This window comes from Balearica regulorum, chromosome 17, assembly GCF_011004875.1.
Source record: "Balearica regulorum gibbericeps isolate bBalReg1 chromosome 17, bBalReg1.pri, whole genome shotgun sequence".
In the NCBI taxonomy this organism is placed as follows: domain Eukaryota; kingdom Metazoa; phylum Chordata; class Aves; order Gruiformes; family Gruidae; genus Balearica; species Balearica regulorum.
In genome coordinates, this window is record NC_046200.1 from 10978080 (window position 1) to 10993047 (window position 14968).

The 14968-nt window shown below is 36.1% G+C and overlaps 1 protein-coding gene across 9 annotated transcripts in view; it reads left to right on the forward strand.

Annotated features, from left to right (window-relative positions):
* Positions 1-14968, forward strand: part of CABIN1 (calcineurin binding protein 1) — a 118653-nt gene that overhangs the window by 22828 nt on the left and 80857 nt on the right. For 7 of the 9 annotated variants that reach the window (XM_075769437.1, XM_075769444.1, XM_075769443.1 and 4 more), the window contains 7 exons: positions 2954-3115; positions 4694-4900; positions 5296-5441; positions 7377-7638; positions 9764-10024; positions 10690-10841; positions 11408-11586. In XM_075769437.1, the coding sequence (XP_075625552.1) occupies positions 2954-3115; positions 4694-4900; positions 5296-5441; positions 7377-7638; positions 9764-10024; positions 10690-10841; positions 11408-11586 (1369 nt within the window). The remainder of the gene's footprint in view (positions 1-2953; positions 3116-4693; positions 4901-5295; positions 5442-7376; positions 7639-9763; positions 10025-10689; positions 10842-11407; positions 11587-14968) is intronic. The other 2 variants (XM_075769442.1, XM_075769446.1) reach the window with 1 other exon arrangement.

Below are 14968 nucleotides of genomic sequence, written 5' to 3' on the forward strand. Positions count from 1 at the left end.
TTCATTGAGGTTTATTACCTTCAGCCAAGAGAAAATCATGGTTAGTTCTGCATAGAGCTACTCAGGAATCTCTTAATTTCCCTTCTCAGCACTCCCTGGGGCTTATTAGCCACAGCCCAGTGCCAGACCCTATCTACCTCTGCATTTGAGCAGCATTGTGTCTAGGACAGTAATTTAGACAGCTAGGAAGGATGGCACGGAGAGCCTGAGGGGTTCTGCAGGAGTTGGCTCACCCTGGAAGGGCTGGAACTAATGAACAGTGTTTGAACTGAGGCCGATTCAGTGTTGGACTATTATATTATCTCTGAAACCTACTCTCCTCGGTCTCCCTGGTATTAGGAGCATAATGCTGATACACCTGAGTTGCCTCTGCATGGATCGGCCTTGGGTCCAGAGGGTTATTAGCTCTGGCATTGCACTTCATGAAAATAGATAGCCCATTTCCAGGCTCGAGCTTGCCCTCAGATGCAGTGCTCCTGAGTGATGAATCTAAATTGTGTCTGTATGGCATGCCTGTATCCACAGCCTGGGGAATCTGATAGTATGCCCTGTGAATCTGGATAAACTACAGATAATTGAGAGCTGTGAATGCATTTGCAGCTAGATCTTTGCAAATGTCATCAGGTTCTTTGAATAAAATCTTCAAATTTTCAGTCGCAAAATTGACCACTTCTTAAACTAAAATGTAATGTGGTATTGAGCACAAGAATTTACTTTTCAGACATGAGAATGTTGGAAGGGTAAGGAAAGACAAAGATAAAATGGGATGAATTATTTGAAGAGAAAGGCAGCTTCAAGAATGTTAAACAAAAGACATGTTTTATAGGTATTAAATGATCACCTTCTGTAGGTGAACTGTCTGCTCAAGTACACTGTATAGCTTGTGGCTGAAGGTGGTGTGCAAGAGATGATGTTAATATGTAGTTAAGTCCTTTAGCAATAGTAAAAGTCTGAATTATTAAGAACAATTCTGAGTTACTGCCAAGAATGTAAAGGCTGAATAAGAACACAGGAGATTGTTTTGAACACTGTTCAAGTGAGAATTCTGTTAGGTGTGATTTTGTTTGCAGCAGTAGGAATATCATGCTTTTGTTACAGTATCCTGTGATGCTTACATCTTCCTTTCAACTTCTTTATCTACATTTTTTGTAAATTTCAAACGTTGCTCACAAATTCTTACAGGAAAAGTGGTGGAAATAAGGTGTCTGCTGTGACTCAAAGATGATTGCTGTGACTCAAAATTTCATTGAAATGCCTTCTAAGAATTGCCTTTACTCTTATTTTTCAGGGTTTTGGCTCTTAATAAATGATACCTTGTTCTTAGCACAGATCTTTTAAACAGAAGAGAATTAACATCTTAGAATTAATTCCAGCACTTACAGACAAACTTCTTACATGTAGAATGACAGAATTTTGCCTTGTGGTGATGTGCAGTGTTTGTAGTGTCAGGAAAGCCAGTCATGATGAGAAGCTTCTTGTACCATGCATCATATGCATAAATAATTGAGTATACAATCCTAGATGTTGAAAAATGATAAATGGCGATAAACAGGCAGCTGAAGTACTGTAAAAGTAGTATCATGAGCTTTTATATGAATTACAAATAGGTGAATGGTTTGCACTTTCAATTTATGACTGCAAAATTTTAGTGGAGGAAACTCCTAAGTTAACCAGTGTGTGGAGGGATGGGCGTGGCTAGTTTGAAGAAGTCAGATCTTACTAAAATGTATAAATGAAAGTTGATGCTTTCTATGAGAGGTGAGATGTTAAAGGAAATTACTTATCAGTTAACAGAGCTCTCCTGCTAGTATACACTTATAACACTTCAGAGGCACATCACAGTGGAGAACTTGATATTTTTCTGTACCCTTCAGTCTCCTGAATGACGATTGCAATAGAAGCATTTCTTTTCCACTACCTCAAATGAGTTTGTTTTGGATATAACAGGTGCGCTACGATACTGGAGACACACACACAACATACTGCTGTTGAATGTGTAAGGTATTATGAATGTAATTTCTAGTTACACATTTCATTTTTTAATTTAAATTTCATAGTGGAACATGGAATTGATTCTTAAACCTCAGTCATTAAGTGTGGGTTTTGTTTTGCTTTTGAAATAAAGATCCAAAATCCCACTACGCAGGTTATTCTTGGTGAACATGTTTCTGTTGATTTTGAAATGTCTTCCTAGAATGTGTTCTTTTTTGGTTTGCTTTTTAAGGAAGCTCAGTGAAAATTTTCAAAGAATTATCTTTTGTCTTTTGGCACTCAATTGCTGTTTTCTTTAATGAATGTTTTGAGTAATAACGTTTCTCAAAATATGTGACTGATGGGTACTTTTTCATAAAGATTAAAGATTAAGATAGCAACTTGCTATAGTGTTTAGTCATTTGGGATCAGTCCAGCCACTTTCCTTGGTGTGCAGCCACCTGCAGAACACTATTCATACTGTGCAATTCTATATCCCTTTTAGCCTGATTTTCATTAGCTGTCCCTTCTTTTTCCCCAAAGTCCTCTCCATCCCCCTTTTTCCATGCAGAGGAAATTGATGCTTGTGTATTAGAGCAGAAATTCTTCTGTGTTTTTTCCTTATTCACTGGGTTTACAAACTGTAGTGTTTATATTTACAGAAGCAACTTGGTGTGTAGTGGGAAAACTTTGAATGATCTTAAGTCTGAAACATTAACCTGATGTTAATCTCATTGATAAAAGACAAGAGTTCATGAATTAACATAGGAAAAAAAATTAAAGCACTTTATTGCAGTTACAGTGCCATTGAAATCACTTGCATGAGTCTAGTTTACAGAAGTTTGGGTAATATTTAGTTGTAATTGAGGAAAAATATGTGTAGTTCCTTAATGTTTTCATCATCTGCCTTCAGACAACTAGGTAACTTAATGCAATCTTCAGCTTGCAGATGACTTTTTTGTTGATATTTGTGGTGTTGTAGGTCCAGGTACTGCAAAAAGAACTTGCAGCATCCACTTCTGAAGATACTCATCCGTACAAAGAAGAGCTGGAAACAGCCTTGGAACAGTGTTTTTATTGTTTGTATGGCTTCCCTAGCAAAAAAAGCAAAGCAAGGTACCTAGAAGAACATTCAGTACAGCAGGTAAGATATGTATTATTTAATGTCAGTGGAGTATCCTGGAGTGATGAAAGGTACACCCTTGTTTTGGTTTTAATGCACCTTAATATACTTTGGAGAAAGATTACTTTTATTTCCTTGTAAAATTTATGTATTTTACATACTGTAGTAAGTAAACTCATTTAGAAAACATGGAAGCCTTTATCGATATAGAGGGTCAGATATTTGAAATGAAATGCTGGTATAGTCTTATCCATAGTAGTCTGCCACTTTGAAACTATTGACAAATGGATTTTATTGAGCTTTACTTCTTCTTTGTTTTCAACAGAGAAGAAGTTTGAGGAAAATTAGAAAGAAAAAAAAGACAGCTTGAGAGAAGAAAACTAGCAGCCATCTTTGCAGTTTATGAATGTGAAAAATGTCACTGTTTAGAATTGTGCAAGTAAATTATAATATAGCTTATTTTGAAATCTGTTATGGTGAACATCTGGTAGGTGTCTGAAAAATGTGTGAAGCTCAGTTGAATTTGGGAGAACAACTACAGAGTGCCTTGGGAAGAGAGTTGTAGTATTAAAGAGGGGACTGAAAAAGCAGGTCAGCAATCCTCTGCCTTGAAATGTCATTGATTTTGTTCAAAAAGCTCAGATAATTTTTGCATTTACCAAATACAAATGATCATAGAATTCTAAATGAAAAACAATCTCATACAAGCAAAACAATTGTCTGCCTCCTTTGAACAGACCTTTTTAAATACACTAATACTGTTATTACTCATTGAATATTTGTGAATAATGTCTCTTAAACTTACCTGTTAGAAAATTAAAATAATGAAAAAATGGGAATAACTAAGAAAAGGGGAAATATAAGGACATTACCCTCTGCCGAAAAGAAAAAAAAAATCTATTGCATTTGGGCAATTCTGGATGAAAAAGTTCTTATTGAAATCATTGATTTTTAGTAATGCGACTTCCGTGTTTTCAGAATAGAAGCAAAATTACCATAAGGAATAAGATGAACAATAAAAGGAGAAAAACTTAGTCTAGCAGAAGAGAACTGTAATTTTTTTAATTGTAATTTTTTACTGTTTTCATGTAAGAAAAGTGAAGGGAAAATGAGGAATAAATTCTGAAAGTACCTTTCAGTAGAGAATTTGAAGATTTTGGAGTCTCAGAATTTTGTCTGATTCCCATTTCACTTATTCTTGTTACTTCAGTTTGAAGGTGTAGAGCTTCTCTCCTCCATATCTTACCCATGATCTCAGTGTCACTCAAGATGCTTGCAATTGATTCTTGCTTATCAACACCTTTGCTGAGCAACTCTTTTAAGCAAGTAGAATGACTTTATTTTTCAGTTACATACACTAAGTTACACCCAATACCTTAAACTTTTAAATCAGTGAGCAGTGTGCTACATTTGTGAGCAGCATAAATTAATGGCGCCTTTAGTTGTTCTGTTCTTGGGAGGTTTCATTTATTTCCTGCTGAAGTAATAATGTATTTTCTTAGGAACTAGAAAAGCTGTAGAAACTCATCGTTATTAGACTTTTGAATTTTGGAATTTGAGGTAATTTTTTTCCCCCCTCTGATCTACCTCCCTCTTCAGGTTGATCTAACGTGGGAAGATGCTTTGTTCATGTTTGAATATTTTAAGCCTAAAACTCTTCCGGAGTTTGATAGTTACAAAACCAGTACTGTGTCTGCTGATTTGGCCAACCTTTTGAAGAAGACTGCTACAATTGTTCCTCGAACAGACAAGCCTATGCTGAGCCTAGATACTGTATCTGCCTATATTGAAGGAACATGCAGCAAGGTATAATTAATAGCTTTAAAAAAAAAAAAGGAAGGAGTAAAAATTATTGTTACTTTTATGTTGACTTTGAGATAGTTAAGGGGATGATTTATTCCATGATCTTGGATTTCCTCAGGTAATTGCATTTAAATGAAATAAGAATGACACCACCAAAGCTTTTGGTCTTGGAATGACAAGATGTAATATTCATTAATACGGAGTCAGTACGAGACGTTCATTAGTGTTTGTAAGTGCTATGTATCTGTGGAATGCTTTCACTGTATTCGTACTCAATACTTTCGTATTCTGTGATGAAAATGCTACTTTCACCACAAGGAAACAGCAAGTGTGCAGCTCATTTAATATGAACATTTTATTTAATATAAACCTTTACTTTTTTTTTTTTTTATTTTCAGGCACCATCTCTCCCAGATGGGGCAGACTATTCTCCACCAGTGGTGACTGAGTTGTACTATCTTCTGGCAGACTATCATTTTAAGAATAAAGAACAGTCTAAGGCCATTAAATTTTACATGCACGACATTTGTATTTGTCCAAACAGGTCGGTATTATTGAATCCTGCTGCACATCATTCATTCTTCTCATTTCTTTCAGTACTGAAAAGCAGACAACAAAAGATACTTATTTTGGTTTCAGGAATTAAAAAAACAACAATCAAACAAAACAAAAAAACCTGCCTGCAATCCATTATCATAGATCGATTGTATAATTAAGAGCATCTCTTAAAACAACCCAAGAAACAAAACAAAACCCAAAACCTAGTGTTAAATATTTGATTGTTTTGAAATTAAAACCAAAAAATGAAGGGGGGGGAGCTAAATTAAAATCAAGAATAACTGGGAAGGGCAAGGACTGAATCAATATTTCTCTTTTGCACCTTTTATTATTTATTTTGGCATGTTCATACATGACAGAGTGAAACATGTCACTGTTTAATAGCATAGCTATAGCACAAATAGCATTCTTTAGTGGATTAACTGTTTAGACTGACCTCTTTCTAAAAGTATTGATCTTGCTGCTAGAGAATTACTCAGAGAATACCAGCTCAAGTAAAGTGTTTAAGTGATATTTAAACTAAAACACCTTGTTTCTTGATAATTTACAACTTACTGAAATACCACCAAGGTTAAGCTCTCTCATCTTAGAAATAAAGCCTGTTTTGAATAACAGTCTTCTCAAATGAAATTGAATAATCTTTAAATTTACTGATTAAATATAGGCTTTGCATATTACATGTTAGCTATCCTTTTAATTCTCCTTGAAGTTGATACATCAAGGTCAGTGAAAAACCCCCTAGTTTAATAGATTTGAGACAAGAAAACTATTTCTAAATCCAGTCACATAATGGAGACGAAAGGGAAGGTGATGGCACAGAGCAATTTTACATGTGAAATCTGCAGAGGAAATAGCTGTAGTTTAATGTTACTGGATCTTCTAATCTGGGAACTGTGATTAGCAGATTGATAAACTTCTGTTTGAAGCCTGATAAAGAAATTAGTGTCCCCCTCCCCATTTTCTGTAGTTTTAATACTTTAAAACCTAAATTCATAAATAAATGAGTGGAATGCATTTTTACTTTAAAGTGTGACATTTTGTTGCTTAGGAGATGTTTTATGTGGTAGCATAGTATTTTTACCCCAGTCATACGAGATACTACCTCTTCAAATGCCTGTAATATAGTTCCCCTTCCATTCCTCTCGAGAATCTGACTATTGAGGTCACTTGACCCAGAAGTGGGTTTTCAATTGAAATCAGCAAGGAATTACAAGCAAAAATGTGAGAACGTTATGATTATTATTTTGGCGTTAGAATCATGGTAAAATGGGAAAATTGCTGAGCTGTTGACCCCTGATGTTAATGTGAGATTATGGAATATAGAAACTACTCTTCTGACTGTATTGTCAATGATCTGATAAACACAGGACTAGATCTTGAGCAATCCTCTCAGTAAGCAATCTTTATTGTTCATTGGAATTTTCCTACATGAATGCATTTTGGGGGTTGTAATTTTTATGTTGGAAAATGATGATGATGAAGACCATTCACAGTTCAACCCAACAATACAAAATGTCATAACGGCTATGTCAGCTGGCCTACAGAAATAAAGGGTGCCAATGTTTGGACAGGACAGCATGGTTAGTGGGCAAAGAAATCAATGGGAATGCTGCCATTAGAAGTATAGATACGCTACTTTTGCATGGCAGATAAACCTTGTTGTTTCATCTGGTTTTCATGTGTGACAGTTACTGGGGACAGTGCTTTATTAGCAAACCATTTTTAATAAAATCAGTATGATTTAGTCTATAGAGCCTCTGTTCCACTGTGAGGGGAGAAAGAGATGGAGAAATCTGTTTTGAGGGAGCATATGATGAAAGGAAGAGAAAGTTGCAGATACAACAAAATAAATCTTGTCTGTGCAATTCAGTGCAATGTTTAGGGGAGAAACTGGTCATGTGTTGTGTTCTTGCTTGCATAGGTTCGATTCATGGGCTGGCATGGCTCTGGCTCGAGCAAGTCGTATTCAGGACAAGTTGAACTCTAATGAATTGAAAAGTGATGGCCCAATCTGGAAGCACTCTACTCCTGTCTTGAATTGCTTCAAGCGAGCCCTAGAGATTGACAGCTCTAATCTCTCCTTGTGGATAGAATACGGCACCATTTCCTATGCCCTACATTCTTTTGCATCCCGACAGCTTAAGCAGTGGAAATCAGAACTGCCCCCTGAAGTTGTGCAGCAGGTGGGATCTAACTGAGAGCAATATGAAATTTTTAAATATTTTAAATGATCTTTTCTAATGTAGTAACTTTTAAAATTAGATATTTACGTGCTATATACCACATATTAGACTGTACAGTTACTTAGTAATATTGGAAATTATAATATTAATTCACATAAGCTGCTGGTGTCAAGCAGTACTTAAAGGGTTTTCTTCTTTCTTTTTCCTGTGTAAAATTAATTTGAGCCTGATCTTTGAATTATCTTTCGAAGGTGACACAAAATTATTGTAACCTTCTGAAAAGGGGAATTATATTTACCTTACCCTTCTGTAAATGTCATACAATGTTTCCAGGAAAAGGTGAAATGTATACATATTTAATTAGTGAAAAGATCAGGAATTACTCTGCTGTGTGTGTCCATATGTCATCTCTTGTATTGAACCACATCCTCCCTCTTTTCTATGTTTTTGGGCTATTTACTTAAACAAAATATCAGGATGAGATTGATAGAATTTTCATAGCAAAAGCTGTTATAAATTAATTAGTTCTTTATGCATGACAATGATGAAAAAGTTAGAGTTTTGATGAAGTTTATTGCTAAGCCAAAATGAGCAATTCCAAATACTCTATGACAGTGATAAGAGTTGCTAGGGGAAATGTTTTGTCTGTCTTTTTGGACCAATAAACTCTATTTCTGATTTAACTATTCTGACTTACAAATCCACAGTCCACAACTGGAAGCAGAATGAAAAAAAGAAGTCCCGCTCCTGAGCGTCTGCTGTAATTTGTAAAAACATTTAGAGTTTGAACTATAGAGAATGGTATTGGGAACATCCTTTGTTTCTAGGAGAACGTATTTACAGCAAGGTGATGGGTCTAGCATCTGAGCTGCCTCTGTAACTGTATTAACACTGCACTTCCCATAGACACACAGCATTTGACCCTCTGAAGAAAGATGGTGTAAGCATGTATATTAAAGGAGAACAAATGGTTTATTAAATAGTGTGTTTGAAATGACAACCAACAATAGAGTTTTCCTTTGAGTGTTATTACATCCAACAGCTCCAAAACTAACTACTCAGAAAAATTAAGTTATTACATTTTATGCCTTTAAGTTATCCAAAATTTGGTCTTACTGTCTTGTGGTCTCTTGGGACTTGCTGGAGATTCCAGGGATAATGCTGGAGTTATTTCATATTATCAGAGAAAAGGTACAATGCAGAGCAGCCATCTTAAGTTCTGGATTAAATTAGAATGTTTATTTAGGACTACTTTAATCTTTCTTTTTTTCAAATGAATATATTAATGCATAATTTACTAAGAAAAGCTCTATTATAATAAAAGATAAATTGGAACAATATAATCTCCCTTCCAGAGATATATCTCTTCAGCAATGTGTTTCCCATACATAAAAACCTTATTATTTTCTTCTCCTTACAAAGTACTTAGGAAGGGAAAGGCTATGTTACAGTTCTTGAAGAGCAACAAGTGCTTAGGAAACTGTTATAGCCCAAATAATTTAAATTTATAAACTTATTTTTCAAAGAGAGAAAATTACATTAATGCATCTTTTGACCTAGTTTTTTGTGTGACTTTATTGGCGGTTAACTTTAGTTTATGCTGCTGGTTTTAATTTCTTTGGTGGGGAGAAGAGTATTCTTGCCATATTCAGCTCAAAATTAGATGTATTGCAAGCAAGATGAAATGCATTTCTTCACAAATTATAGTGGTCCATAGTGGCTCTAGCAGACTTTAATTGCAGAACAAAACAAGTAATTTATTGGGCTTTGAAGAGTTAAGATAATTACAGCTCTAAAAAAGTTGTAAAATTTTTGTAGACATGTATACTGGTTTGTTATTTTTCAGATTTATATTTATATGCATATTCTTACGCTTTTGTCTTACTTTTTGTTCAGGTTATTTGTGTCAGCAGTTACTGGAATGAACAAAAACCTATCCATAAACACATTTTGTGGGTTGTCAGGATGTATTTGATCACTTGGATACATTCTAATTCTTTTAGGTTGAAAGTGTTTTAAATTATGTACCTTGTTTATGCACTTTTATATGTAGGAGTGTATTTTTAGAATTTTTCATCCCAGCCACAGTGAATTCATGTATTCTCAACACTTCCTTCGATGACAGATGGAAGAGCGTCGAGACAGTATGTTGGAGACAGCCAAATTGTGTTTTACGTCAGCATCTCGCTGTGAGGGAGATGGCGATGAAGAGGAGTGGCTTATTCACTACATGCTGGGAAAGATTGCTGAGAAGCAGAAACAGCCTCCTGTTGTCTATCTGCTTCATTACAAACAGGCAGGTCATTACTTGCATGAGGAGGCTGCCCGATATCCAAAGAAGATTCACTACCATAATCCACCAGAACTTGCCATGGAAGCATTGGAGGTAAAAGAAAGTTAAATGCATAGGCTTAAAAACCTTGTTCTCTACAGATGATGGAATACCAGTTATTACTAGTTCCTGTTATTGGGCGTATGTACATGGTGCTCTGCATCTGGGAATGTTTTCAAGACTAACTCGGAGAATAAAATGGAGCCTGTTACTCAGGCTGGTTTTGTTTTAAAGACCATTTGTGTATACAGTCTCAGTATTGGACAGACAAACACAAATTCTACTTCTGGATTTTGCTGCACACAGCTCATTAGTCAGTTTTTATCAAAATCAAACATGGGTAGGTTTCACAAGCATCTTGTACCTATGAAAGCATAGCTTCATGCATGAGTTGGAATAGTAGCCGTAACACCTTTGCTTTCACTGTGGTATCTGGCAAAAATAGCGGATCTAGAGCATACTCAGTGGTGACTTGCTTCCAAGGAGACTGGTCTGCTTTCATTGTATTCCATAGGTTGCAGTTATAAAGTTTTTACAGTGTTAAGATCTCATAATTTACAAGCAACTTTCAAAGGCAGGAAAAGTCCTGTTCAGGTAAGTTTAAGTAACAGATGAGTCTCTTTACTAACCTCTGCAGTTTCTACAGGGAAGAGACTATTTGTAATAGCTTGAAGGGCTATGAATTCTCTACTGACCAAATGGACTTTGGTGTTTTCTAGGTCTACTTTCGACTTCATGCTTCTATTTTGAAACTTGTGGGGAAACCAGACTCTGGAGTAGATGCAGAGATACTAGTTAGTTTCATGAAAGAAGCTTCTGAGGGACCATTTGCCAGGGGTGAGGAGAAGAACACTCCAAAAGTTGCAGAAAAGTGAGTACTAATTTCCAGGAGTATCCTCTGAAAGCATACTTATAGACTACAATATAATAAACTATTAAAATGAAGCTGAATGAAATATAAACAAAGTGATTTGAATTAATTCTAATGTTTGCAGTTTTCAGGTATCACAAGTAGTATGATTATACAGTACTCTGAGATCTTCTCAACGGTTGGCACAGTGTAAATGGGAAGGGAACAAAATAGAACAATTTTGATCTCGTGATCCATTTTGAAGCCACTGTTTGTTTTTATTAATAAAATGAAAGGGGTTTTTTTAATCAACTGTTAACAAGTACAAAAGCGAATGGCCTTTATTTTAAAGGATAAGAGACTTTAGTCCTCATAATTAATCTCATTAACAACTACAATAAAGAATGTTTTAATATTGACCAGTGACAAGGGAGGAATATAACCTGTACTAAAAATCCATCATTTAGAACTTGTTAGTAAGATTCAATTACTGTACTGGGAATGTCATAAGAGCATGTAGCCTCTTTTTGTTCTTTGTATATGTCCCTGGTATGTTAACATTTTTATTTTTTCCTTGCCCTTCACAGGGAAAAAGCTTGCATGATTGATGAAGATTCTCACTCTTCAGCCGGAACAGTGCCAGGCCCTGGGACTTCCCTCCCCTCATCCTCCGGTCCAGGTCTGACATCCCCACCTTACACAGCCACTCCAGTTGACCACGATTACGTCAAATGTAAAAAACCCCGTCAGCAGGCAACGCCGGACGGTACAGTCCCTGTTCTCAATACTGGCAGCACAGGGAGGTGCTCTAATCATGGGGGGTTTGACCAGGAATGATCAAACTGCTCATTTCAAGGAGGGTGATGGGTCTGTGGTAACACGGGCAATATTGAAGCTCATTACCTTTATAAATTCAGTTCTTTAAATAGAATCAATGTACAGTCAGAGCTTTAAATACAAAATTCAAAGTTGTCACCTGCCACCGTTGGCACCTGTCACTTAGTCAAAATGGGAGTGTCGATGGGAGGAGTATGTAGCTGACTGAATTTTCAGTGATGATTTTTTTTCTTTTTTTTTTGTCTGTCTGAGCTTATTAGGAAAGATATGGGTCCACTGTTTCAGTGCCTGTGTGAAATGACCAGGTGAAAATTTGAACTGTGGCTAAAATGAGATAAATTGTTAAAAAGGCAAAACAAAACAGTATTATCCTTTTTTGAACGAGGCAGGTGGCAACTATTTTGAATATATTGTGTATCAGCACGAAATGATTTGCATGACAGTCCAGTAGATTTCATCTTTTAATTTTTCTTTATCACTTACAATGACTGGTTAGCAGCTCATCTCTATAGCATATAAAGTGATATAATAAATAATTGGCTTATAAATGTAGAAGGTAGGGTGATATCACAGTGTTATTGAACATTTTGTAATATACATAAATGGTAGAAATTAAGTTACTATTTAAGTAATCTGACATTATTATTTGGCTAGAAATTTTATTCTGATTCTACTCTTCTGGCCATTTGTTTATCCATCTGAATCTGTGAGTATCAGCGCTCAAGGAAGAGTAAAATATCTGCAATGTATAGCTTAGTATTTGTAGAATGTTGCAGGCCCCACAGAAATGCTCTGCTTGATATGAATTTATTTCTGGAGGGTGGGCTGCTTCCTATTGTCATTTTCTGAAGAACGGTAATTTGTAAATAATTTTGTTGACATAATTTTGAAACAAATGTTTGTATGCCTGGAAACTACACGGTGAATTTGTTCCTTTTACCTCACAAATAGTTCTTGGTGAACCTGGCAGAAGATCCTTCATCTCTTTCACTAAATTGAATAGAGAAACATTCATTTTATTCATGCTTACATTTCAGTCAGGAGTAGTTCATTGGACTGTTTTGATATCGTTTGTAGTGTATTAGTGTGAATAGGTTATGTAGTGATCAGACTCTTATTTTAGCCTTTTAAAGTCTTTTGATACAGCAAACACAGAAGGGAGCAAATATTTAAATATTTCCTAAATAATACTCTCTGTGAGAAGCAGTTCTGCCTAAGACTGCATCTGCTTAGGTCCTGAGACTGTTGAAATGTTCCCAGGAGATACTAAGTTAGATAAATACTCAGATATGTGTCATTTGTATATTCGCCTCAGAGTAAGGCATTATGGACTGTGGCATGCTAATTGCCCGATGGGAACAAAGTTGGCTGCTTAGCAAAGCCTGAAGGTGCAAGCTAAGGAACGTCTACCTCTGCCAGGGCTGAAGTAGCAGTTCTTGGGTCTGCTTGCTCAGCCTAGCTAGGACTAAGCTTTGCTGCTATCAAAGCAATTCAAAATGTCAGCCACTGAAAGAAGCAGAGTTAGGGTGAACTTTAGGAAGGCTGTGTGTAACCATGACAAGTAGAATTGCAAAGTACCGCATCATTCATAATGTTTTGTAAGTTGCTGGCACAACTAAACTCTGGATACAGCATATTGAAGAGCCCCAGGAAACTGAAATATTTGCCTTGCGGCTGTTACAGATGGAAGGAGAGCTAACAGGCTGAGCAATGCTCAGAAGTCTTCCACTTTTATATTATTACATATACTGTGCTCCCCTGCATGCATTTGCATTTTACTTGTATTAAAATATATATGTTTGAGGTAAAATGCTCTTGACATGTTACACGTAGTCACATCACTGCAGAAAACTGGTGCCTGCATTTCCATTGTACCATTCCTAAAAATAGCAAGAAAATATCCATCATTTGACTACTCTTTAGATATTTTTTTTACCATTCTGACAGCAAATGAAACTGTCTATATTGTTGCTCACAGAATGAATAATTTGGCCTAAATTCAGCCGAGAGATTTATTCTTTCTGAGGCCTGACAATACTCTTATTTTTGTATCAATATTGTTGATCAAATAGGACATAAACAAAATAAGGGCATTATATGGAGTCTTACCTACAATGTTCTCTTCCTATGTTACCACAAGCAAACACAGTAGTTGGGATCCCTGTCATTGCTAACCTGTGAGACCTCTTTTGACCATTTTTGTGTGCTATGCTTCAAGAAAACATGACCCTAGAGGAACGAGAGAAGGAATTGGGGTGGTTTACCTAGGGAGGGGGGACATGGCAGCAGTGTAACCTAAATAGTGTCGAAGGCTTTACAGAAAGGCAAAAAAAGCAGGATTTCCACATCCATGGGAGACAGAACAGATGATATTAGACTTAAATTGTATCTTCAATCTGGAAATTAGAAAATCATATTAGAGTAGTATTAGGAAATAATATCTAGCAAAAAAAAAGTGAAACACTATAATATGTTCCTGGGGATAGTATAACACTGCAGCACTTCAGCACTGGAAGTCTTTAAAATGTTGCGATACAGACATCTGCCAGGATTGATGGAGGTGTAAATTATCCTGATGGAAAAAGGAATGGACTAGATGAACCCTTGTGGTTCCTTCTGAGCCCTATTTTTTTCCATTATTTTTATTTTGTTGGTGGGGTTTTTGGTTTGTTCCTTTTTTTTTTCCTTTAACAAGATATCCAATAATGTGCCTTCTAGTACAGAAAATTATCTTATTACAAGCAGGAGAGAATTACTGTACAGCCAGACATCTTTTATTGAAAACATTGGGACACTGATGGTCAAGCATTCATCTGTAGATAGGTGAAGTTGTGAGGGCAAACTTATTTCAGATACATTATATTTAAATGTGTCATTATAGTTCTGTAGCTCTCCAGCACATTTTGCTGGTGGAAAAAGAAGACCAGGATGTGCAGAAATCACTGTTACAGTTGAGAGCATTGAAAAGCTTTCTATCCAGTGAATGTTGGTGATATTAAAGTCACATAGTTAATGGCAATGGGAGAAAGGAACCAGTAAATACAGCTTGTAAAGTAAGTAAACTTCTTTTTCCCTGTGGCAGCTGCTAGCATATATCTCCTTCAAGGAGACAGAGCTATTGCTGAGTGGCAGCTGTTATTTGCTGGCTGGCTGGCTGGCTGCTGTCATGTGTGTAAAATAGGCAACTTCCTTTCTCTTTTCTTGTCCTTCCATTTAGCAACATCTTTTCCTTCCTTCTGTTAATCCTGTCTTTCCTGTCATCACCCCTGCCTGCTGCTGTTTTATAAGCCTCCAAAATGAAAACTTGCATT